This window comes from Pleurodeles waltl, chromosome 7 (assembly GCF_031143425.1).
Source record: "Pleurodeles waltl isolate 20211129_DDA chromosome 7, aPleWal1.hap1.20221129, whole genome shotgun sequence".
Classification (NCBI taxonomy): Eukaryota; Metazoa; Chordata; class Amphibia; order Caudata; family Salamandridae; genus Pleurodeles; species Pleurodeles waltl.
The window spans coordinates 1,502,520,844-1,502,545,295 of record NC_090446.1 but is presented as its reverse complement, the minus strand read 5'-3'; the positions used below and the strand labels follow the sequence as shown (position 1 = coordinate 1,502,545,295).

General features: G+C 45.0%; 1 protein-coding gene across 1 annotated transcript in view; it reads left to right on the top strand.

Annotated features, from left to right (window-relative positions):
* Positions 1-24,452, top strand: part of LOC138246592 (phospholipase A2 inhibitor and Ly6/PLAUR domain-containing protein-like) — a 50,129-nt gene that overhangs the window by 16,203 nt on the left and 9,474 nt on the right. Inside the window, exons 2-4 of the mRNA XM_069201289.1 lie at positions 4,600-4,719; positions 6,094-6,246; positions 19,850-19,999. Coding sequence (XP_069057390.1) covers positions 4,600-4,719; positions 6,094-6,246; positions 19,850-19,999 — 423 coding nt within the window. The remainder of the gene's footprint in view (positions 1-4,599; positions 4,720-6,093; positions 6,247-19,849; positions 20,000-24,452) is intronic.

Below are 24,452 nucleotides of genomic sequence, written 5' to 3'. Positions count from 1 at the left end.
ACACTACCAAAAATAGAGAGAATTAGGTGATCTATTTTTACCTCTGGATAACAAGGTGGGGTTGGTTGGACTCTCTGAACAGTGTACGTCATTTTTCTACGATATAGAAAGGGTCATCTTCCTACCCCCAGAATAACCTAGGCCATCAAAGACACAGCTAAATTACCAGAGTACAGCCATGTGGGATTTTCTATCCATGAGTGTACGGCCTTGATGCAACAACTGGTAAAAGAATACAGGAAAGAGAAACTGAAAACAACAGCAATGAGCTGTGCAGCATGGGCAATGAAACAATACAGATGACAGAAGCAGTCTAGTCACCGACTTTGGAGTCACCACATACTTGGCCCCTCATGGATGCCGCAAGGCTGACAGAGACTGATATTGATGTGCTTTTGCATCACAGATGCAAGTTGATGAAATCCAGAGTGGCATCTGGCTGTAAAAAGTGTGCTTTGCCATTCAGTTCCATTCTCAGCTGAGCCAGGTACTGTACTGAAGTGTGGGCATGAAGTCAGGATAGAAGGCAACTGGAGAGACAATATAATGTAGAATGGGAGTGGCTCTATTAAGTCTAAGCACTTTGTCTAGGAGTATGACCCAGCCGAGGGTTTAGGACCAAGGACCAGTGGACACGCTGTACAATGAAGACCAAAAAGAAGGTGTCTCGGCCAATAGCAATTCCATGAGTTGTTCTACCAGATGTTCCTTGTTCACAATGTTTGTGGATTCCGCTATTCCCAAGATGCAAAGAATGTTACACCGGTAGCTCCCCTCAAGGTCCCCATTCTTGGCCTGTAGCGCATGTAAGATCTGGGGACAGACAGGTGACTGTGCTTGACAGAGTCTGCTGTTAATCATCCACAACCGATATCCTAGACTCTGCCTGAGCTAACCACTTGTCACGCTTGTCCATACACTGTCCATCTAGTTTGTCAGTTAGTCAATATTTACGACAATTGATTGAAGAGTGTTCTTCATGTAGTGCAACAATGCGGCAACTTCAGTGGAGATGGTGTCCTCAAGGGGGTCTTGAGCATTTGCCACCGTTGGGAGCCCCACGCTTTTTATTGAACTTCAGCTTCGATTGTCTAAGGTCCACCTTCCCCATGGGAGGCCCGGCCTGATCCCATTTAAAGATAGCAATATGTGTCCTCTTTGTTGTCTGCAACTAGAGGGTTAGAGCAGGGTCGGGAGAGTCTTCTAAGGAACCCACCCAAGAGCGCTCAGTGTGGGGTAACCAGAGAAGTTGACATGGCCATTCACGATGCTAATGGGGTGTCCATGATGGGGAAGGGTTGAGCTCCTAATAGCTCTTAAGACCAGAGTGTGAGTTTTGAGCGGCGGCCCCTGGATTAGGAGATGCAAGAGAGGGCAGGTGCAGTGGCGCACAGCAATTCCCAGGGGAAGATGGCCCCAAAATCTCACTGCCTGTCCGATGGTGGTAATAGGCTGTGATCTGCCATGGCCCCAGACTCAGTCACCAGCCAGGGACCAATGACTCCAATGTCCCCCACCTGGAGGGTAAAGGGCTGCCACCTTGAAGGCTGTAGACTTTTCCAAATCTACCCATGACAGGGACCCAGCAAGGCTGTCAAGGCAGATGCATCCAGGGCTTTTGTCACCAGATGACCAGTAGCCAGATCCTGGCTCCTGAAGCATATGCCACACTTATGGCTGGTTACCCAATGTCAGAGGAAGAAAGGCCCAACAGGCCCTGGCTGGGAGCAGCATCCCCATGCAGGACCAGCCTCCACCTCCAGACAGCCTCCAGTCACCTCAACTAACGTCTTCAAGTCTCTCATGCAAGGGTGTTGAGGATTGCATGAGATGAAGCTCCACAGGGCCCCAGTCTGGCAAGAAGGCCATTGGACAAGGATCGGCCCCCCTCAAAGTCCAATAGTAGGTCGATAGGCCCAGTCAGGCCACAGCCAGGAGTAGGGGTCCAAAACAGTCACAAGCTCTGTCAGCAAGAAAGGCTCCCAATTGTCGCTGACGGACAGCTTCTTGTTTCACTTCCTGGTGCGGCACTTACAATAGGTGCTGACATGACAAATCATGAACCACTGGTGGCCCACAACAGCTAGGAAGAAGCTTTCTTGAGAAGCAAGCTTGTGGAGCTCTGCAGGTAAGCCACTATCTTTGTGCTTGGAGCCCTGGCAGCGCCCAACTCAAGATTCAAACTTCACTCACACAGAGAACATGAGCCACACATAGAACAGTAGCATAAAGTATGGCATTTCTATAGCACAAACCTTGCCAAAAGGCAAGTGAGTGCGATACATGGTCAAAGACATGCTTTTAGCCAATGAGTAATAGGAGAAGCTTGGTAGTGGACAGTTAATGCATTATGAAGTAGCATTCTCTAAATAGGTGCATCTTCAACTCTTACTGAAATCTGAGCAGAGTTAGGTTGGTCCTGATGGCTATGGATGCAGGGGTGCAAGCTCCCTCACGCTAAGAACATGCACAGCACACACACACACATGCACATGCAAACATACACAAACACATACACACACACACTGTGAAAAATTGCAGTACAGACATCCACATGGCAAGCACACACAGAAGAGTAAAATACGAGAATTTGCAGAGTAAGACTTCCTCACACACAATACATGCAATTCATGCTCAGGCAAAAACAAAACATATAAAATTACACAGAGTGAACGCAACACAGGCATTTTCAGTGTAAACATGCAGCATGCAGCTTCCTTCACATAAATATATGGCTTCCACGTCCAGCAATGTCACAGGCTTATTAATGATTGTTATAATGCAGAGCTTTGTGATGATGTCATATGTGCTTAGGTTTAGGGGGTTAGATGCTGAGGTTTATATGCAGCTTAGTATAGGGAATCAGATGTGTGAGATCAGATAAGGCTGGTGGTGTTAATCTTCCTTGTGGAGATGTGTGGGCAGGTTCTCAATTTAATAATCAAATGAACACCCATACCATTGAGATGGTTTAGGCAACAATTGATTTAGTGATGGTGGTCAGAAACCAGACACCTCACCTATGCAAAGTTTGTTCTTAGAATGAGCTGAGATCTTGGTCTGTAGGATAACATGCCGATCCTGTTATCTTCAAGGTGGCAAGACGGCATTTCACATTACCCCGGGCCGTGCCATTTCTACATTGGCTCTTGGTGACCAGTTAAATTGAACTCCTAAGGGAGCAGTGTATAGTTCACGTCTCTCACTTTACTACAAGCCCACCTTTCTTTCACTATGAACCACTCAGATCACAGTAATCTGTTTATATCAAACTTTTTGTGATCATCCTTGGCTTTCGATAAAATGAGAGGAGTCAATGATTAGTTCCATCATGGAATGGCAACAGTTCCTGTAATAATCACAAAAAGGGTGAACCATCTTCTATAGGACCGGTTTGAGGAGTTCCACAGAAATGAGGGGTTACATCACTCAAACTGTAGAATTCAGAGACTGATACTATTGGTGCCCTCAGGATTCACCTGCCTATGAAACCCAAACTCGGAATCAGGTGGTCCCCTTTCACACTGACCCTCAGCTTATCAGTACAATGCTTTCTCAGGGAGCTGGTGTGGAGTAGATAGTCAGCACTAAGCAAAGTAAATGTATGTCAACTAATAATTCACCAACTAGTGCTCTTCTGTAAATTAAAAGTACTTTACTTCTACACACACAACTCAATACTGTTCATAAAACATCAGAAGACCATCAGAATAGGCACATATATATCTGGAAAAGTATCATTGCGTTGGCGAATCTGCCAGTGTGTGCTCAGTGGCATTGTTACGCACTAGGCAGCTCATTCAAGCCAAGTTGTCTATAGGGCACTATGAGAGCAAGGATGCACTCTTTGCTTTCAGGTGGCCCAACCCCCTCCATTCCTAGTTTTGTGTAGAGACAGTGTTCCAGGTGCAGGGTGTCCTGGTAGTCAGATAGTTGCCATTTACCTCATTCAGTGTTCATGTTGGCTTAGGCAAGGTCTGTGTTGCTTCTTCCCACCTGCATCAGGTTTCAGAGAGTGGTGCATTGACTTTTCCCCAACCTGTTTGACATATGTGACATAATTCAACTCCAGTGTAACGATGCACAGGTGTGCATACTCCTGATGGGGTAGGTGAGGTGACATCGCACAGACAAGATGCCTACTGCTTTCATCTCTCAGTGATCGTGAAAGACTTCATCACTCAACAACCAATTAACCTGTTGGGAGTATTGTAATAGGTGCTCAGCATGAATAGCGTGTGTGCTGAGACCTAAAATTCAAAAAAACAATCCAGAACTTATTTTGGGGTACTCAGGGGAGGGATGAATGCTCTTTGAGCCAAGTAGGGAACTTCACCTTTTCTGTCTCAATCATTCTATTCTGTCAAAGCCACTTACCTCAGTAGGCTGCATTCAATGATATGCTCTTGGATAAACTAGCACGCTAACACAAGTACTACAAAGAGAACCAACAAGTGAACTTCAACTGACACACACAAGGTGGGACATTTAATGTAAATAATATATCACCCTCACTCCCTATTTTCACAAGCTATCATGATGGAGTTGAGCGTGGCTGGCGTCAGAACCTTACAACTAACATCTTGAATTACTTTTTAGGACACTCTTTGAGTTGTGAGCAGTGCAGTGGTTATGGATCGACCAGCTGTAAAGGATCCATGAGGAAGTGCAAAGCTCTTACTGACATGTGCATCCAGGGATTCGAGAACAAAACACTTGGTGAGCATCCTAAATCATAGGTTCTATGGCAATCTTGCAACAAGGGAGCACATTCATATATGAGCACATTCACAACTCATCTCCTGGTGTCTAGGAGCAGCCTCAAAACCTGATAGGAAGGAATCTGGGAGAGTGGATGCCACAGGGATTAAGGAATTTTCCTAAAACAACACCAGCTGTCAAACTGAATGCACACGCTGTCATTTTGCTGCTTAGTTCTTTACCTACTGTGTGACATCTGGCACATTACCCTCCTGTACTCTTAAACACTCATACTGTTATGTTAAATGTTACTGCTTCGGGCTGGGAGGTTGGGAGGGTTGTGGATAACATATGGTGCTGCTAGTAACTTCTCTCAGTGGTTTACATTAGGATTTAAATTGGAGACTGGAACTTGGACTCATATCCCAGCAGCTGGCAGCTAACCCAAGACACATGACTCCTGGTTCCCACATCTCAGCACAGTCCATGCTCCTGCACCCATGGCTTCCTTTGAAACCACTGTGCGTCGCTCTTGCACTATGCAACCTGGTGGAAGAGCGATGCAACTCAGACATGAGATATATGAAGGTGGCCCTGCGTGGCCCTGCATGACTTCATAAATCTCAAGCAATGTGGCACTAGTTGCTGTGTCGCCTTACTCTGTGACAAGGATGATTTTCCATGGGTGTTGCAGGGATGTCCCCACGCAACATTCATGGATTTTGACACATTCCCAGATTTACTAGAAGTGGTAAATTTAGGAATGTGCCAAAACTGTATGTCTCCCGGCGAGGCATTCTGCAACACACACAGAGTTCCTGTATGCAATGGAGACACCTTACACCATGGTGCAAGAGTGCCTGCGTTGGATCTAGGCTGTCAAAGGGTGCCAGCAGAGGGGGAAAGCAGGAATGTGCAGTAATGACTTAAATATGGTGCATTCCTGCCCTTTCCCAGTCACACCAAGGTGACTTGCTCTACAGCACTGCATGACAAATAACATAAGGCTGCCCCTAAGCCTCTGGTGCTCATCACAGGGTTCCTCCAAGGTCGCTAAAGGGCGCTTAGAGAAAATAGCGCATATCTCTTTTTGGGACGGACGGTTGCCTTTGAATCTCTTAGCTATGACATGGCCTTTTTTTTGTAAAAAATCATGTTGTAAGTAGAAGGCGCATGGAATTGAAAACGTGCCCCTGGCTGCCTCAGCCTACCATCCTTTCGAGGTGGATAACTTGACTACCATTAAATTGGGTATAAGTAGCATCGCTTATTTACTGGGCTTGTAGGCGGCAGACGTGCTGTGTACCAAGACGATAATGTTATATAAATACAAGTCAGCTGGAACCGGGGAAGCCGCATCCAGAGTCACTGCTGTGTTTTTTTTCCCAACAGATGGTGACGTGCGTGTAGCGTCTTACAAGCGTTGTCATAATCCGAAGACAATGCCTCCAGCTCTCTGTGATGCTTCAGAACACTCCTTCAGGAATTCCCACCTTCATCTGCGTTTTGTGGCACAATGTGGCAAAAAACTGGAAGAATTGGAAGGTAGGTCCTGTCCTCTCCGAGGTGTAGGGGGACTTTTGGTACCCTTGTGATGGGCCGAGGCCATATGCCAGCCGGGAATCCGTAACTCACGGTGACAAACAGAGCACATTTCGTCTTCACGGCTAGAATTTGGAGGGATTGCTGAGATGTTTTTTTTTCTGGAAGTGATTGCAGGAAGCTGGTGTGTGCCTGTCTCCGGGTCTGAGGAGTCTCCAAATGGTGCCTATGGAGCACTTTGAAGGCCTGTGAGTGCATATTGATAAGAAAATGTTGGGTTTGCCTTTTGAAAACTGCATATCTCCCCAGCCACCTGGTGCTTTAGAGATACCCTCTACCCCCATTAAGGTGAGCAATCAGTGTCCTTCCCACTAAGAAGCAGAGCCAAAGCTGATAATTAGGACTGCACGTTAGCGAACTTCCCATCTAACCTGCTGCCTTTAAAGTGTTCCTCTGCCCAGAATCTGAAGAAAATGAAATCCACTCACCAGCAAAAAAGAGGCGATCAGCTGTATGGAAGAGGTCACTCTAGAAGTCAACCTTGTCTTGGCTGATTTGTGTGGGAAGGTCTATGGCTATTAAGATAGAATCACACACTCCTAAGGCACGAAGCGGTGCAATTTTTATTGCAACTATATATTACAATGTTTAGAAAAGAAAAAAAGAAAAAAAGAAAATACCTGATCCAAAAACAGCTATCAGTTCTAAGATGATGGCACGGATTGGGGTGCGGGTGCCCTCCATAAGAAAGAAGCCGAAAGGCGTGGCACTGCTCTCATTACTCAATTTGCAACTTGCCTGCAGTTACAGGGGGCTGCTGGCAACACTAACAAGCATTTGCAAAGCAATGGGTCTCGTATCTGCTCGAGTTAGAGCTATTAGCGTTGTATGTTCCTAACTGGACTTTTCTTGCCACATAAATTGAAAATGAAAAGTGTAAGGAAATGCCTCCTTGGCATGGTTACCCCCTGACTTTTTGCCTTTGCTGATGCCAAAATATGATTTGAAAGTGTGCTGAGGCCTGCTAACCAGGCCCCAGCACCAGTGTTCTTTCCCTAACCTGTACCTTTGTTTCCACAATTGGCACACCCTGGCATCCAGGTAAGTCCCTTGTAACTGGTACACCTGGTACGAAGGGCCCTGATGCCAGGGAAGGTCTCTAAGGGCTGCAGAATATCTTATGCCACCCTGGGGACCCCTCACTCAGGGGTGACACACTGCTTGCCAGCTTGTGTGTGCTGGTGGGGATAAAATGACTAAGTCGACATGGCACTCCCCTCAGGGTGCCATGCCAACCTCACACTGCCTATGGCATAGATAAGTCACCCATCTAGTAGGCCTTACAGCCCTAAGGCAGGGTGCACTATACCATAGGTGAGGGATTAAGTGCACAAGCACTATGCCCCTACAGTGTCTAAGCAAAACCTTAGACATTGTAAGTGCAGGGTAGCCATAAGAGTATATGGTCTGGGAGTCTGTCATGCACGAACTCCACAGCACCATAATGGCTACACTGAAAACTGGGAAGTTTGGTATCAAACTTCTCAGCACAATAAATGCACACTGATGCCAGTGTACATTTTATTGTAACATACACCCCAGAGGGCATCTTAGAGATGCCCCCTGAAACCATACCCGACTTCCAGTGTGGGCTGACTAGTTTTAGCAGCCTGCCACACACCAGACATGTTGCTGGCCACATGGATAGAGTGCCTTTGTCACTCTGTGGCTAGTAAAAAAGCCTGTACTGGGTGGAGGTGCCTCTCACCTCCCCCTGCAGGCACTGTAACACCTGGCGGTGAGCCTCAAAGGCTCACCCCTTTTGTTACAGCACCCCAGGGCACTCCAGCTAGTGGAGTTGCCCGCCCCCTCCAGCCACGGCCCCACTTTTGGCGGCAAGGCCGGAGGAGATAATGAGAAAAACAAGGAGGAGTCACTGGCCAGTCAGGACATCCCCTAAGGTGTCCTGAGCTGAGGTGACTCTGACTTTTAGAAATCCTCCATCTTGCAGATGGAGGATTCCCCCAATAGGATTAGGGATGTGCCCCCCTCCCCTCAGGGAGGAGGCACAAAGAGGGTGTAGCCACATTCAGGGCTAGTAGCCATTGGCTACTAACTCCTCAGACCTAAACACACCCCTAAATCGAGTATTTAGGGGCTCCCAGAACCTAGGTAACTAGATTCCTGCAACCTAAGATGAAGAAGGACTGCTGACCTGAAAGCCCTGCAGAGAAGACGGAGACACAAACTGCTTTGGCCCCAGCCCTACCGGCCTGTCTTCCCACTTCAAGAAAAAACTGCAACAGCGACGCGTTCCACAGGGTCCAGCAACCTCTGAAGCCTCAGAGGACTACCCTGCATCTAAAAGGACCAAGAACTCCCGAGGACAGCAGCTCTGCTCCAAAGAAGAAACATCTTTGCAACAAAGAAGCAACTTTGAAAGAACACACGTTTGCCGCCGGAAGCGTGAGACTTTGCACTTTGCACCTGACGCCCCCGGCTCGACTTGTGGAGAACCAACACTACAGGGAGGACTCCCCGGTGACTGCGAGCCCGTGAGTAGCCAGAGTTGACCCCCCTGAGCCCCCACAGCGACGTCTGCAGAGGGAATCCAGAGGCTCCCCCTGACCGCGACTGCCTGCTTCTAAGAACCCGACGCCTGGTAAGGACACTGCACCCGCAGCCCCCAGGACCTGAAGGATCCGACCTCCAGTGCAGGAGCGACCCCCAGGTGGCCCTCTCCCTTGCCCAGGTGGTGGCTACCCCGAGGAGCCCCCCCCTTGCCTGCCTGTGTCGCTGAAGAGACCCCTGGGTCTCCCATTGAACTACATTGCAAACCCAACGCCAGTTTGCACACTGCACCCGGCCGCCCCGTGCCACTAAGGGTGTACTTTTTCTGCTGACTTGTGTCCCCCCCGGTGCCCTACAAAACCCCACTGGTCTGCCCTCCGGAGACGCGGGTACTTACCTGCTGGCAGACTGGAACCGGGGCACCCCCTTCTCTCCCTTGAAGCCTATGTGTTTTGGGCACCACTTTGACCTCTGCACCTGACCGGCCCTGAGCTGCTGGTGTGGTACCTTTGGGGTTCCCCTGAACCCCCAACGGTGGGCTACCTTGGACTCAACTTTGAACCCTGTAGGTGGTTTACTTACCTGCAAAACTAACAAACACTTACCTCCCCCAGGAACTGTTGAAAATTGCAGTGTGCAGTTTTAAAATAGCTTATTGCCATTTGTGTGAAAACTGTATATGCTATTTTTCTAAAGTTCCTAAGTGAAATACCTTTCATTTAAAGTATTGTTTGTAAATCTTGAACCTGTGGTTCTTAAAATAAACTAAGAAAATATATTTTTCTATATAAAAACCAATTGGCCTGAAATTGTCTTTGAGTGTGTGTTCCTCATTTATTGCCTGTGTGTACAACAAATGCTTAACACTACCCTCTGATAAGCCTACTGCTCGACCACACTACCACAAAATAGAGCATTAAGATTATCTCTTTTTGCCACTATCTTACCTCTAAGGGGAACTCTTGGACTCTGTGCATGCTATTTCTTTCTTTGAAATAGTAGATACAGAGCCAACTTCCTACAAAAAGTAAAACAGTTTCACATAAAAACGACTGTGTGGACGTCACAGGCCGTGCAAAATAAACATTTCTATTTACATTTACTGTGGGGTGGTTGGGGGACTAACGCGCTATTGTACCGATACTCGCAGGTCTCTAAACAGTAAACATCAGGAAACAGAAGTTCGCTCGGAGTATACCTTTCTGGTCCAGAAAGGGGTCGGATGTGGTATCAAGCGAGAAGAATGCAAGAACTCTAAGGACATCAGTAAAATGAACCCCCGATCACAAAGGCAAATTCAGAGCCCTCGAGTTTTCTTAATTCATTAGAATTAGCACTGATTTGCACATTTAATAAAATTAGAAGAAGTGACATCACCATAGCATTTCAGGGAGTGACAACTCCAATACCCACAAAGAACACACATTTCACAAAATAAATTTCTTCATAATGCCATGTTGCCTAATTTTCACTGAGTATATGACTGCACCAGGATTAAATTCGCAAAATATAACATCCCTCCGGTCCCAGACAATGATAATGTGCAGTATGCACAGTATGGCCACAGACTTCAATGATAACATCGTGTCAGGCATTAACCACCATTAAAAGTCCTGAACAACAATGAGCACGATTGATACCATGCAGCATGCATAGTACCAGTTTTAGGATGCTTCTTCGATTCGATTACATTTCTTTATTCGAATGTCGAAGACAATCATAATAGAAAATATACACAATTTATAAAAGACACATAGGAAATACTTTAAGGGTGAACAATAATAAATACAGAAAAATGATCTAAAAATAAAAACTTTTGACAATACACAACTGCTTTAAGAAAACTACCCATTTTAATGCAGACATCGGTGCTAAGTAACAATTTTTAAAATCGAAAAACAGCTCTACATTGTTTAAAACTTTGAGTTTTAAAAAGAGGCAATAAATATTCAACTCTAAAAGATTTGTACAGCTTACAAAATACCACAAAGTACAGAAGGATTGGGAAGACACATTATCACAGCACCCTTCACCCTTCAAGGATCCCATAACCCAAAATAGCACAACACAGCTAGTGCCATCTCCGAATTTTAACAATAAGGCTTTTTCCCGGTTGTTAGACACATTTGACAGGTTAAAAATTTAAATCGCTATTATGCTATTTAGAAAAAGTTGCCAATCATAAAAACATATAAATACACAACACTTCACAATCTCTAAAACCTTGCAACCCCCAAATATGACAACATTTTAAAACTCAAAATTGATGGTACCCTGCTTACAACAAAAATTTGTGTAGACACTACACCATGATTAAAAATTTACACTATTCTGCCAAGTTATTGCTCCCTTTAGAAAAGAACAAATCCCTCGCCACACCATTGCCTCTGAAGTCATACATAACCACAAAAAAGCTGGATGGTATTGCACAAAACGCCTGTCCCTCAAAAGGGGGACTAGATATTGTTTCCTAAAAGGTGCATATGGCTCACAAAACATAGTAAAGTGCATTACAGTCTGCGGGGAAACACCATCACACGGACACAGTGTTATGGTGTTCTGATCAAACTGCCCTAACGGGAAACACAGATTAGTTCTGATCACCCCCAAACGGAAACGCGTGATGAGAGTCCTTTCCCATACATTTTTGACCTCCAAGAGATAGGTGTCTGGGCCCACCCCATCTTAATTATAATAAAGTCCCTCACTGATTTCTTCTTTAGCTCTGTCTCCTCCCTCTTGGCCATTGCCATTTTTAGAAAATTCTCCTTTTCCCACTTTTTGTCCACTCTGAATAAACACTCTGGAGCACCAAAGATATCTGGACGCCCCAAAGCATTAACAACATTTTTTACATAAGCCAGCCAGGGAATTTCCTTAGAGTGATCGCATCGCAAACAATCACGCAGGTTTTCCCTGTTTAGGGGCGCAGATTCATTCGTCCATATTGAAATCCACAATAAAACAGGAGCTAATTTAATGGTGTCTTCTATAAAGTCCAAATCCAACTCAAGGTGCAAACAAAACCCAGAAGTGTTTTGACCCACCCCTAATAGCCTTCTACAAAAACGGTTTTCCTCAGTCACAGGGGTCCTATTTTCTATATAACCCCAGAGGGGGGCCCCATACAACAGAACTGGAAGGCATTTATGCCTGTATACCTTGAGCAGGGGCTTTATAGGTTTGTTACCAACCCTGGCAGCAAATTCAAACGTGGCACCTACAGTAGAGTTAAAAAGCCTCCCTCTCTTGGCAATACAGGGTTTCCATGTACCCTTATCATCAAAAATCACTCCAAGATAGGGAAAATCCTGCACCTTTCCAATCTAATTTTAAAATGCCCACCTTACTTAGAGGTTTATCATAGACCATAAAATGAGATTTGCTGCAATTTATCTCCAAGTCTAACGATGTCATGAAACTTTCGAATGCTTTAACTGCCTCACGGTAGACCGTTCAAGATACGGGCCATAAGAACAGCATCTTCCGCGTATATCAATACAGGAATACTCTTGTCATTGATTTTAGGAGCGTCCTTACATCTCTAAGCTAAAAAATGAAACAACCCATTTGTGTACAGCAGAAAAAGGGTAGGGGCCAGAACACACCTCTGTCGCCCTCCCCTATTTAGTTCAAACAACTCTGTACTTTCACCATGCTGCCCAACCCTCATATTAGCATTGGTACCTGAGTGGAGATAGCGAAGCAGCTCCACAATGAGAGGATCCATGCCAATCTGGGTAAGCCTATCCCAGAGCTTACTACGATTTACCTTATCAAAGGCGCAGCTTAGGTCCATGAAAGCAAGGTACAGGGGCCCCTTGTGGCCTGTGTATACTTGCCAATCAACATAAGCAGATTTAAACACTGCTCTAGGGTACCTAACCCTTCCCTGAAGCCATACTGAGCCCTACACAAGATTGAGTTGTCAGTAATCCAATCCTCAATGCGACCTAGAATAATCCGACCCAAAAAAATTCTGAGGAGTCAAGCAGTGAAATCGGGCGATGCGACTTCGGATCATTGCGATTGCCCTTTTTGTACAGGGGGACATAACATGTAGCAGGGATTCCCACACTCACCGCTGCATTGAGAACAGTGAGCAAAATTGGTGCCCACATCTGTGGACAATGTTTGTATAAGTCCATTGGCATAGTATTGGGACCCGGGGCTTTGTGACTCGCACTGCGGTGCAGCGCCTCCTTGACCTCTTCTAGGTTAAACCTACTATCTAGATCTGGGGAGTGTCCCTGCTGATCACCCCTTGGGTCTCCTATAGGGCACCCAGAAAAAAATACACAAAAGTGGCCCACCCACATCTCAGGGGTAATATTGCAACCCAAGCCGTCAGAAGTTTCTGTTTCAATAGAGCCCTTATTGACCACCTTCCAGAACAGGCCGGGGTTCTTAGATAGAGTGGCCCTTTCCAGCTCCTCCCAAGCCTGCTTCTTAAGCTGTTGCTTTCTGTCCCTCAGGACAGATTTATAATGGGCCGTCGCATCTCTTACTAAGGTTATATCTCTCGGTTTACCCTTCAAAGCCTTCCTTAGAGATTGTTTGGCCTTATAACAGGGCTTAGTAAACCAAACCCCCTGAAGCTTGCACAGGCGCTGGACAGCTGTAGTCATGCCTTCTTTAAAGGCTCTATTCAATATGGATATAGCAACCATGACTTCCCCTGGGCTCAGAGAATCAGCCAGGAGTGTTCCTAAAAATATATTAAAGTTTTTAGCCACTACCCTCTCTGTTAATTGCTGAATATTAACTTGTTTCCAGCCGAGACGTCTACCCCGGTCTTTAGGTCTCACCAAGACTGGCCCACCCCACACCAAGTTCCACATTTTCTCAGGGAAATTAAAAGAAATTCTGAGGGAGTTACGATCACTAAAATGCTACACTACTACTTCACCTTCCACGACCATATTCTTTAAGGGAGGGGACACAAAAATGTAGTTGATTGTGGTTTCAGCCCCACTACCAACAAAAGTGGGAACCTCATGTGAGCTCACCATTCCCAGGTCGCAGAAGTTTAGGAGGCCAAGACCCCTTAAGCCTTTAATCAACGCCCATACCCTCACATCATGAGTCCCCTCTACTGACCTTGTCTTGTGATCCTGTTCAAATGGGTTCCTCTTAGTTCTGTAGCTCCCTAATTTGGCATTAAAGTCCCCTGCCACCACAGCATAAAAAGCCAACCCAAAACCCTCCAGTCTACACTTCAATTTCAGCATCACAGAGAAAAGCACCTCAATTTGACACCCAGAATCCCAAAGAGCATTATAGAAATTGACCAGCACATCATTAAATTTATTTGAGAAGACTACTCAAGTGATTAAAAAGCCCTGATGTTTACACATAATTTGATAAGCTCTAGCTATTTCAGAGAATTGAATTATGTTTGCACCAGGATTAAATGTGTAAAATATAACATCCCTCTGGTCCCAGACAATGATAGTGTGCAGTATGCACAGTATGGCCACAGACTTCAATGATAACATTGTGTCAGGCATTAACCACCATTAAAATCATGAACAACAATGAGCACAATTGATACCACGCAGCATGCATAGTACCAGTTTTAGGATGCATTGCACAGATCTGGGCTCCAGTAGTGATGAGCATTATTTGCCCCGAATAGTAAAAAATTGTATTGATCCTAAACAAAAGGAGGAATATTTGATACGGAACAATGCTTAATATGTAAGGAAAGCATGCTGGTGCAAAAAACTCTGCTCTGAAAAACACGGCCTGTGCAATTAAACGTGCATGTACAGAATACCAAGGATGCATACTCCAAAATCCACCTCAAACCTCTTTAATCCACTAACAGACATTCCTTGCCTCTTTAGCTCACTCTTCCAGTTTCCTGCTTTGTCCCTTTACGACAGCCTTTCTGTCTTTGTTGCCTTTCCTGTTTGTGTGTTTTTCACTGTCTTCAAGCAGATAAATAAGTGCCGGTGCTCTCCACCTGCAAACTCTTGCTCAAATTAAGCACTGATCCAGAATATGTCGATGATTCTGATTTAAGGCAGTAAACAACGGTAGGAGCCCAACAATAATACGTTTATTATTTAGTCCAGGCAGTATGAGCAGTACGGGTCATAGAACGTATCGAGCAGCCGTGGCCGAAGGTAATAATGAGGATTAATGGCCCTAATATTAATGAATGCTATTGATCCCCAGGGCAGATGAGCAATACTGGGCAGAGAGTACTTTGATGCTCTACTGGTGCTTTCAAGAGGAGCTCAGTAGTTTATTTAATGAAAGCTCATCATGGATGGTGCTATCATGCACCAAACAAAGTACAGTAACCTTTCTACTCTGTTCTACCAAACACAGAGCTGCTACATTCGCTCTTAATCAAATATTTAATCTAGGGAATGATGCAAGAAATTCCCAGGTGCTCTTATACTAATTTTATTCATGAATCATTAGTGAGCTGCAAAGAACAGTTATTACAACAGACTTATTGCATCGTTCCACCACTGTTTCTTAATGACTGTTCACTTTGCAGCATATATTCTTTGATATCAGCAAAGCGTTTGGCAGTAGTTACCTTGAACATGTTTTCATTTCTGTAATTTTAGAAAGCACGATATTGTTAAAAACTAAAGACTAGAGATTTCATGCAGTAAACGAGTTAGAGCTATTAGCGTTGTAAACTCCTAACTGGAGTCTATAAACCGAAAATAAAAAGTAAATCAGTTTCACATAGGCGAGCCGACAGCCGTCATGAGCACAAAGCAGACACACAAAAGGAAACTGAAGTTCGCTCGCAGTGAAACATAGCGACAAAAGTGCAATTATCCATGTAACAGGGGCGATGTCATTCAAAGCCACTTGACTATTGCCCAGCGAGATCACGCTGCCTACGAACTAAAAAGACAAAGTAGTCCAGAAACCATATGGAAAATATGGAGCCTAGCAAATTTTCAGTACTTTACCGGTGTGCTGGAGGAGGGCTAAACACCAGAAAAGGCATGACGTTTGCATGCCTTCCACTAACGAAATCAAGCTAATTTTAAAAAGCAAGCCCACAAACCAACCAAACTCATGGGCGTGACGTGGGCATGGTTAAAAGCCCACAAAGAGATTACAACAGGGGCTAGCGCACTTGCGCGCGCTCGGCCCCTAAACATTTTTTTTTGAGGCCATACTAATTTGAATATGAAGTAAGAGATTAATCAGGCAAAATGCCATTACTCATAGTACATGACATCCATAACGCAAATGGCTGTCCACAGGGCTGAACCAAGGATTGGCAGCAAAGTCATTAAGTAGTACTATTTCCTCCTTCTATGTGTATTGATGTGTGGACTGGCCCAACATGTGCCTGACACTCAGTCTGAACAATGACTGAAGAGGGCTGGTCCAAAACCCATTTTCCGGCAGTAAAACTTTCTATTATTATGTTTTATGTTTGGGAAAACAGGAGCTGGCAAGGCAGCCAAAGCTGTCTCTAGGCCGCACCTAAAAATGAGACAGGGGTCCGAAATAAAAGAATGTTTGAGAAGTGCAAATCTGTAAGTCACTCCACAATGTATAGAGAGTCTCATTCCCATACTGTTTTACAGGGTCAAGTCATTAGTCTTTTATTTAATAATCAACTGTTACAATAATAGTTAAAAATGTTTTGTTAAGTCCAAGTGGATGTAACTAGGCAATGCTTCAAAGAAAGAGTATGTGCATCTGAATTCATTTGAGTGCATACAAATTATGATTCCAAATACTGCATCCTATTTCCCAGAATCAGGATAAGTGGAATTTTAGAATTGTGCAAAGCACCTGTGAAGATCTTGTTTTATGCTATATTTAACATCAACATAAATAAGCGTTATGGACAGCAAATGGCTGTGTTATAGAGATGGACGCGCAGTATTCAAGAAATACTCACAGTACATGTGTGTATATAGTCATAACCCTTTTTTGCATACCCATTCCCACCCTGGAAACCCCCTCTAAAGTTAATCCTACTCTTGTTTACCCTTACTGGGGACTAGATTTAATAAGGTTTATGAAGGCACTCAGATGAAACTGTGCAATTTGTGTTTTACCTTAGTGCCTGTTTATTGGTAAGTAAATCAATGCAGTGCTTTGTATCACAATGTGCCATGTCAACTTCCAGGCAAAATGTTAGCAAAAAACCCTTTTTGTATTTAGAGTGGAAATAGAGTTCCCCACTTTTCTTGGGAACCATAGTGCAAGGGAGCCTACATCACAGACAGGATTGTTCTTGTGGTGGAAGGGACAAATTGTGCCATTTTGAGAGGCCCCACACCAGCCTCATATAGACTGCCATTGCGAGTGGATGACAAGGTGTATTTAAAAGTTGCATACTGAACATGGAACTCACCCAAGAGTGCCATGTCCAGTAACACTGCATGCACTACATGTAAGTCACCCTCTAGCAGGCCTTGCAGCCCTAAGGAAGGGTGTACAATAATGCATGGGAGGGCATATGTGTGCATGAGCAAATATGCCCCTAATGTGTCTTTGCCAATTCTTACACATAGTACATGTACGGGGAAGCCATAGCAAATGCATGTGCTGGACACTGGTCATTACGAGTTCCCCAGCTACATGATGGCCTTGCTGAACCCTGGGTTGTTTGGCATCAAACAACTCAGAATAATAAATTCACATTCATGCCAGTGTGGGTTTTATTATAAAATGTGCCCAGAGAGCACATTCGAGGTGCCCCCTGCAAATCCTAATAGCCCTGGCATAGTTTCTGACTGGTCCTAACCAGCCTGCCATGACTGGACACCATTCTGGACCCCTGGGGGGAGAGCCTTTGCTCTCAGGTGCCAGAAGACAAAGCCTTTCCTGGGCGGAGAAGTCATACTTCCTTCCCCAGGCAGGCACCCTTTACAGTAGTTAGCTTAAGGCTTTGCCACCTTTGAAATCTGACCCCGCCTCTGCTGCCAGCAGCAGAAGGCAGCCCGATGGTTCTACCCCCACATTAGGCTGGAAAACCAGTGGGAAACTTAGCAAGAATGGGAGGAGTGGACACCCTCAGCCTCACTACCCCTCAGGTGTGGCAGGTGAGGTGACCACTCGATTTAATTTTCCTCCATCTTGGATGGTAGGAGAAAAAGCCAAATTAGGGTCAGGGATGTGGTCGGTTAGTGGGTGTAGCCACCCTAAGGTAGGTGGCCCATTGGCCACTACCAAGTACTCCTCCTAATGCCCCTAGATAGAGTATGTAGAAAGCATCCCTAGACCAAGAACTTTAGATTTGATGAACACAAAAACTGAAGTCCTGCTTCACAAAGAAAAAAGTGCCAAACCCTGCCTGCCGCTCCAAGGACTTGATCATCAGCACTGTGGTGTCACCTGGAAACCTGAAAGATTCTACAGAACCCCAGAGCAACTCCAGCCTTTAAAAAAATCACCAAAGATCCTCCCTCTGAGTGAAGGTATCACTCTCCTGCACCCTGCAGGCAAGGAACCCTTGCAGTCTGGCTTACTGACCTGCTGCTGACCAACGATTAGGACCCAGTAGCCCAGCTAAAATTTATACAACAGATCTGGAGGAGAAGACCTGCCACCATGCCAGGTTTGGTGGCACTAGGACTTTCTAGGGCTGTGGTGTACCACTATCTGGTGTACCAAACACTCCACGTCAGACACCCAGAAGAAGAGTCCATTCCAGACTTCCAAAAACACTGGAGCAAGCACCAGTTGAGGGACTTCAAGACACCTGAGATCCACCCCCTGAGTGGCCCTGCTGACTTGCAATCCACCCTCAAAGCTGCCTGCCCTTGACCACGAGGTCACCAAGATGCATGACGCCTGGCTGACCTCTCTGCACTAAACCGGGCTTCTCTGTCCCCTGCACTGACCAACCAGCTGTGCTCTAGAAGTCCCAAGCCCTTGTGACCTCCACCCTTAAGGAGGGCCTGGCGGACTTACGTTTAAGTCCCCCTGTGCACTGTGTTTTCAAGTAGCCCCCTTCTCCTTTGTGTGCTAGCTCCAAGACCTTCAGCTGCTGTTCCCGCTCGAACAGGGAACTGCCTGAACTTCTCCTGCTGGACCACTGAACCTGTTCACGACTCGACCTAAAAACAGAAGGCGACACTTGTGAGAACATTGACTGATTTTATATGTATTTTTAAAGTTGTTACCATTGATTCCTATGGTGCATAATTGCACAGAAAAACAGAACATTTTCTAGACTTTAAAAATCATAACTAAATAAGTACTTTCTGTATATTGATGATCTTGGTCTTAAAACTTCTTTAAAAGTCTGAAGTATTTTTGTAAATTGGTCCAGAGTTATTCTTCCGAGAGTGTGTCCACATTTATTGATACTGTGAGTACAACAAATGCTTAGAATGACACCTGGAATAGCCTAAATGCTCACACACACTACCATAACAACAGAGCATTGGGTGGCTTGATGTTTACCTCTGGATACCAAAGTGGGGTTACTTGAGCTCTCTGCACAGTGCACGTCATTTTCATACAATCTATAGAGAGCCAGCCTCCAACAGCCTACCAGCGGAAATAGTGTGGTGGCACTGGCTTTGGCTCTCAGGGAGAGCCGAGGCCAATGCCACCTCACTGTCAATGCTGCCGTCACACTCAGAATGTGCACTTTCGCCATGGCAGGCAGTGCACATTCTGAGTGTGCTGACAGGGGGTCCTCTACACTGCCTCTGACATGTGCACAGGCACTGCAGGAGCCCCCCTCTAGCCTGCCCCCCTGTGGCCCCATCTCCACCGTTCTGCTGGCCTTTTCATGGCTGGATCCCTGCCATGGAAAGGTCGGCAGAAAGGCAAGTTGTGATCAGCACAGCGCTGCCGACATTGGCACCTCTGTGCTTGACCACGGCTTGCACCGCTGCCAACACATCAGGTTCGACAATGCTGTCGGTGGCTGAAGTCTTGTGGCGGTCTAACTCCAAGGATGCAGCAGTAGGACCACCACCCATGTACGGCGGTCCTACAGACCTCTGTACTCATAATCAGGCCCTTTGTTAGTTATCTGTGAAAGTGCAGGTGTTTAGTTCTTTCCTTCTGTGTGTTTTAGTTCCTCCTATAAACTTGACCTACAATGGATATGAGTGCCCTGACTGCTTCATCGAAGGCTCCGTCAAGGAATGTACAACTGATAAAGTAATCAAATGTGTAGGACGGCAGACCGAGTGCATGAATGTACGTGGGAAAGCCGATTGGTCAGGTAAGTGCATAGGTCATATATTTTTTTTTTTCTTGTTTTGATTGTGGCTCCTGTGATGTTTCGGTGCCCAGCTAGGGGAATGGCCATTAAAATGCTTTAGGATAGACAACATTATGTTATTAGCAGTGTCCATTTTATGTCTTGTCTGGTGCCAAAATTCTATTTCTTTGAAAAAAAATTGAAGAATTGAGGTGTATTAAGCAAGTAGACTGCAGAGACTCTGATACATTTTAAACAATTGCCTAGGTTTAGAGTTGGGTGGCAACAAAATGTCGTCTATGGAGAAAGTGTTAAACTTGAGAGATATCTGGAGGTGGAATATTCTCCATCATCCTGTAATGATAGTGTGGTGGGGGAAGTTCCATGAGAAGATCTCCTTCCAGAATTAGAACTTACTCCACTTGGTCTGTTTATGCATTGGGATTTTTATAGGACACACCTAGCCAAGAAGCATCAGAGTACTGTAGATTAGTGGGGAACATGGGGCAAATCAAGATTGTGTAGAGCAAGTGTGGCTTTACATTGCTGCACTACACATGTCTTACTGTAAACAATTACACTTCACGGAGTCTCAGTAAACATAATTGATATATTTCACATTGCCCATCTATTGTTTCTATTATTAATGTTGGCTACCTTGTCGATTGTGAGAGCTATCACTGGCGAGATTGAAAATAAAACCTCACTTGCCTACAATGTAAATATTTGTTACTAATGGTATGTGTCACATCCTCATTGGAACAGGTGTGGATGTACGTATACCACTGTAATCATCAGTACTTTCTCTCACTCTTCTATAGGTTTTATTTATTTAAATATTTTTGTAAAGTCTTGGCTTGTGACATTAAGCCATTTGGGGCCAGATGTATTAAGGTCCCGGTTTGTATTTCTTAAATAGTGAATTTTAAGAAATCGCTATTTAAGAAATGCAAAATGATATGTATCAAAATTGCAAGTCGGTAATAGTGATTTCTTAAAATTCGCAAACACTATTATCGAATTGCAATTAGAGAATGCAACTCCATTCATCCGTATGGGCAGGTGCAAATGGTTTTGCTTATCTCAATTTTTGCGAATTCCAGTTAGTAATTCGCAAATTAGATAATGCAAACCCTAGGGAGCTGGGGGCCTATGGGCCCCTCTGATGCACCCCAAAAAAATATTTGCAGACATGTGAAGCACACACATGCCCTATGGGCATGTGTGCGCTACATGTCATTTTTAAAAATGCTTTTGTAATGCATTTTTAAAAATTGCACATGCTTACCGCTAAACTTGAGTTTGTGGTATTTGCATTTCCAAAATGCCCAATTCACATTTAGGAAATGCTTGATACATGTGCTTTGGAAATCGCAAATAGGAATTTCCTAGTTGCGATTTCCTATTTAGACAGTCGCAATTTGCGATTCTCTAAATGGGGTCGCAAATTTAAGGAATCGCTATTTTTGCGATTCCTTAAAATGGCACAGCGAATGCCTTTCATACATCGTGAAAGGCATTTTTGCATTTGCAAACGGCCGAATTTTGCGATTCGCACCGTTTGCGAATCCAAAAAAGTTTAATACATCTGGCCCTTGGAGTGGTAGATATTGATTTTTTATTAATTCCACATTCCTTTGGAGGGACCTATTTGCTGTGGAATCAAAATGAGATGGTAATGCTTTGTACAAAAGGTTTGTCTTCAGATTTTGTTTGGAAGATTTCAGATTATAGTGATTGCTCCTGTCTGAATTTAATAAGTTTGAGGTGTGTACCTATCACATAGATCATCCTTCCTCCAAGTGGCTTCTGATTGGATTTGTCTTTTATGATCAGGTTTGCATTGGATAGATGGCAGCATATAGTAGTACTTGTAAAGTGAAAACATAGCTGGGAAACAGTAAAGATGAACTATATACTGAATCCACCTTATCTGCACCAGATTGTTTTCCTTTTTTTCTGGACCCTATTTTTGCAGGTTTTTGAACTCCACTGAACAGGAATAAAGTGTCTATGCTTCCTCTTTGAGCTTGGTTAAATTGGCTTACTCCTGATTGACATATTTGCCTTGCCTATATGTACCTAGTATCTATTGTGCAATCCACAGAGAGAATATGTAAATCCACTGTACACCACTTCATTCTACCTCTACTCCACACCACTCCACTGTATGCCATTCTACTCTACTCCACTCCCCTGTAAGCCAGTCCAGTCTATGGCATTACACTGTAGCCACTACACTGTACCTCACTCCAGTGTATACTATTCAAGCGTATATCACTCACTCTAGCCTATCCACTATACGTTATTCCACTTTACACCACATTACTCTACCTCACCTCAGTGTACCCTATGCAACTGCATGCCACTCAGCTGTACACAACTTCACTCAAATTCACTCCACACCATTTCGCCATACACCACTACAATGTACCTCACTCCACTCCATGCCAGTCAACTCTAAGCCACTCCATTCTACTCCATTTCACTGTACGCCATTACTCTGTACCTCACTCCACTCTATGCCAGTCCACTCTATGCCACTCCACTGTACGCTATTCCACTGTACACCAGCATACTCTACCACCCTCACCACATGCCAATAAACTGTACAGACTCTACTGTACACTATTCCACTGTACTCGGCTTCACTCTACACTGCTCAAGCCTATGTCATTCCCTGTAAAACACTACATTGTACGCCAATTTACTTTCTGATCTTCCACTGAACGCAACTCCACTGTACAGCACTCCACTCTACACTATTCCAACCTACGCCATTCCACTCTATGCCACTCCACTCTATGCTACTCTACTACTTGCTGTTCCACTGTACACCAGTCAATTTTATACCACTCTACTCTACACCACTCTACTTTCCCCATGCCACTCTATGTCACCTCTCTATGAGTAACTCTACAGCACTCCTGTCTACACCACACTATTGTACATTGCCCCACATTACGCTACCCCAGCCTATGCTTTTCTACTGTACACAAGTCCACTCTACGCCACTCCAGTCTATGCTTTTCCACTCTATTTCACTTTACTCTATGCCACTCCACTGTAGGTCACTCCACTATATACTATTCCACTCTATGCTATTTCAGTCTATGCCTTTTACTGTATGTCACTCCACTCTACACCACTCCATTGTATGCTATTCCACTCTATGCCATTCCACCGTACATCACTCCACTCTACACTACTCGACTGTACCCAGACCACTCTATGCCACTCCACTACATACTATTCCAGCTACAGCTTCCAGCTTCCAGCTATTCCAACTACACTCTACCCCACTCAACTCTGTGCTATTCGGCTCTAGGCCAGTCCACCACACTGTACACCACTCCACTGTATGCTATTACTTTGTATGCTATTCCACTGTATGCTACTTGTAGGAATCTGGCCTGGTGTATGGTGGGTACCTAAGGTACTTACACCTTATACCAGGTCCAGGTATCACCTATCAGTGAAATGTAGGCAGTGTCTAGAAGCCAGGCTCTCTAGAGGTAGCTGTGGAGGAGCAGGTAAGAGTTATCTAAGAGACAGGCAAAGCTTATGCAATACCACTACAGTAACACAGTACTTACACACATGAAATAATACACTCAGTGTTACAAAAATAAAGGAACTTTATTATGGTAACACAACACAAAAATTACTATAGAGGCAATACTCCCTTAGGAGGTAAGTAATACACAAGTTATATACACTAGTTGTCAGAAGTACGCATAAGAATAGTTAGAAAACCGTGCCAATAGTGTAAAACACAATATAGAATAGTGGGCCTAGGGGGAGGCACAAACCATATACTAAAAGAATGGAATGCAAGAGTGTCACCCCCACCCAGTAAGTGGAGTGTGTAGAGGGTCGCTGGGGGTACCAGGAAAGCACAAAGGTAAATACCACAACACCCCCCTATAACCAGGAAAACAGGAGTGAATTACTAGAATTTCCCCAGAACACCCACTTAGAAGAAAAGAAGAGAAAAGCAAAACTCAAAGATGACTGCAAGAAACCAATGGTGGGTTCCTGAAGAGGAAGACCTGTGGAAAGAGGGGACCAAGTCCAGAAGACACAGGTGAGTCCAATGGGGGCAGGAGCCCCTACCCACCAACCTGAGGATTGCAGAAGAGAAGTCAGCACTGCAGCCCTGGGGTCAGAGTCAAGTTCCTGGAGGATGCAGGTGATGCCCCACAATGGAAGGAAGATTCCAGTCTGGATTCCACCAACACGCCTTGGCACAGGCAAAACATGCGTTTGGTGGAAAGTGGTGCTGCTGGGGACCAGCAAGGCCCAGGAGGGGAGTCAGAGGGAGCCCTTAGCGTTGCAGAGAGCCCACAGAAGCATAGGCAGCATGCACAGGAGTCCCCCACCGGAAGGGGACACAGAAGGTACAAAAGGAGCCCATGCAGCACTACGAAGAAGGATCCCACACTGCAGGAGAGTCACTCAGGGAGCTGTGCGT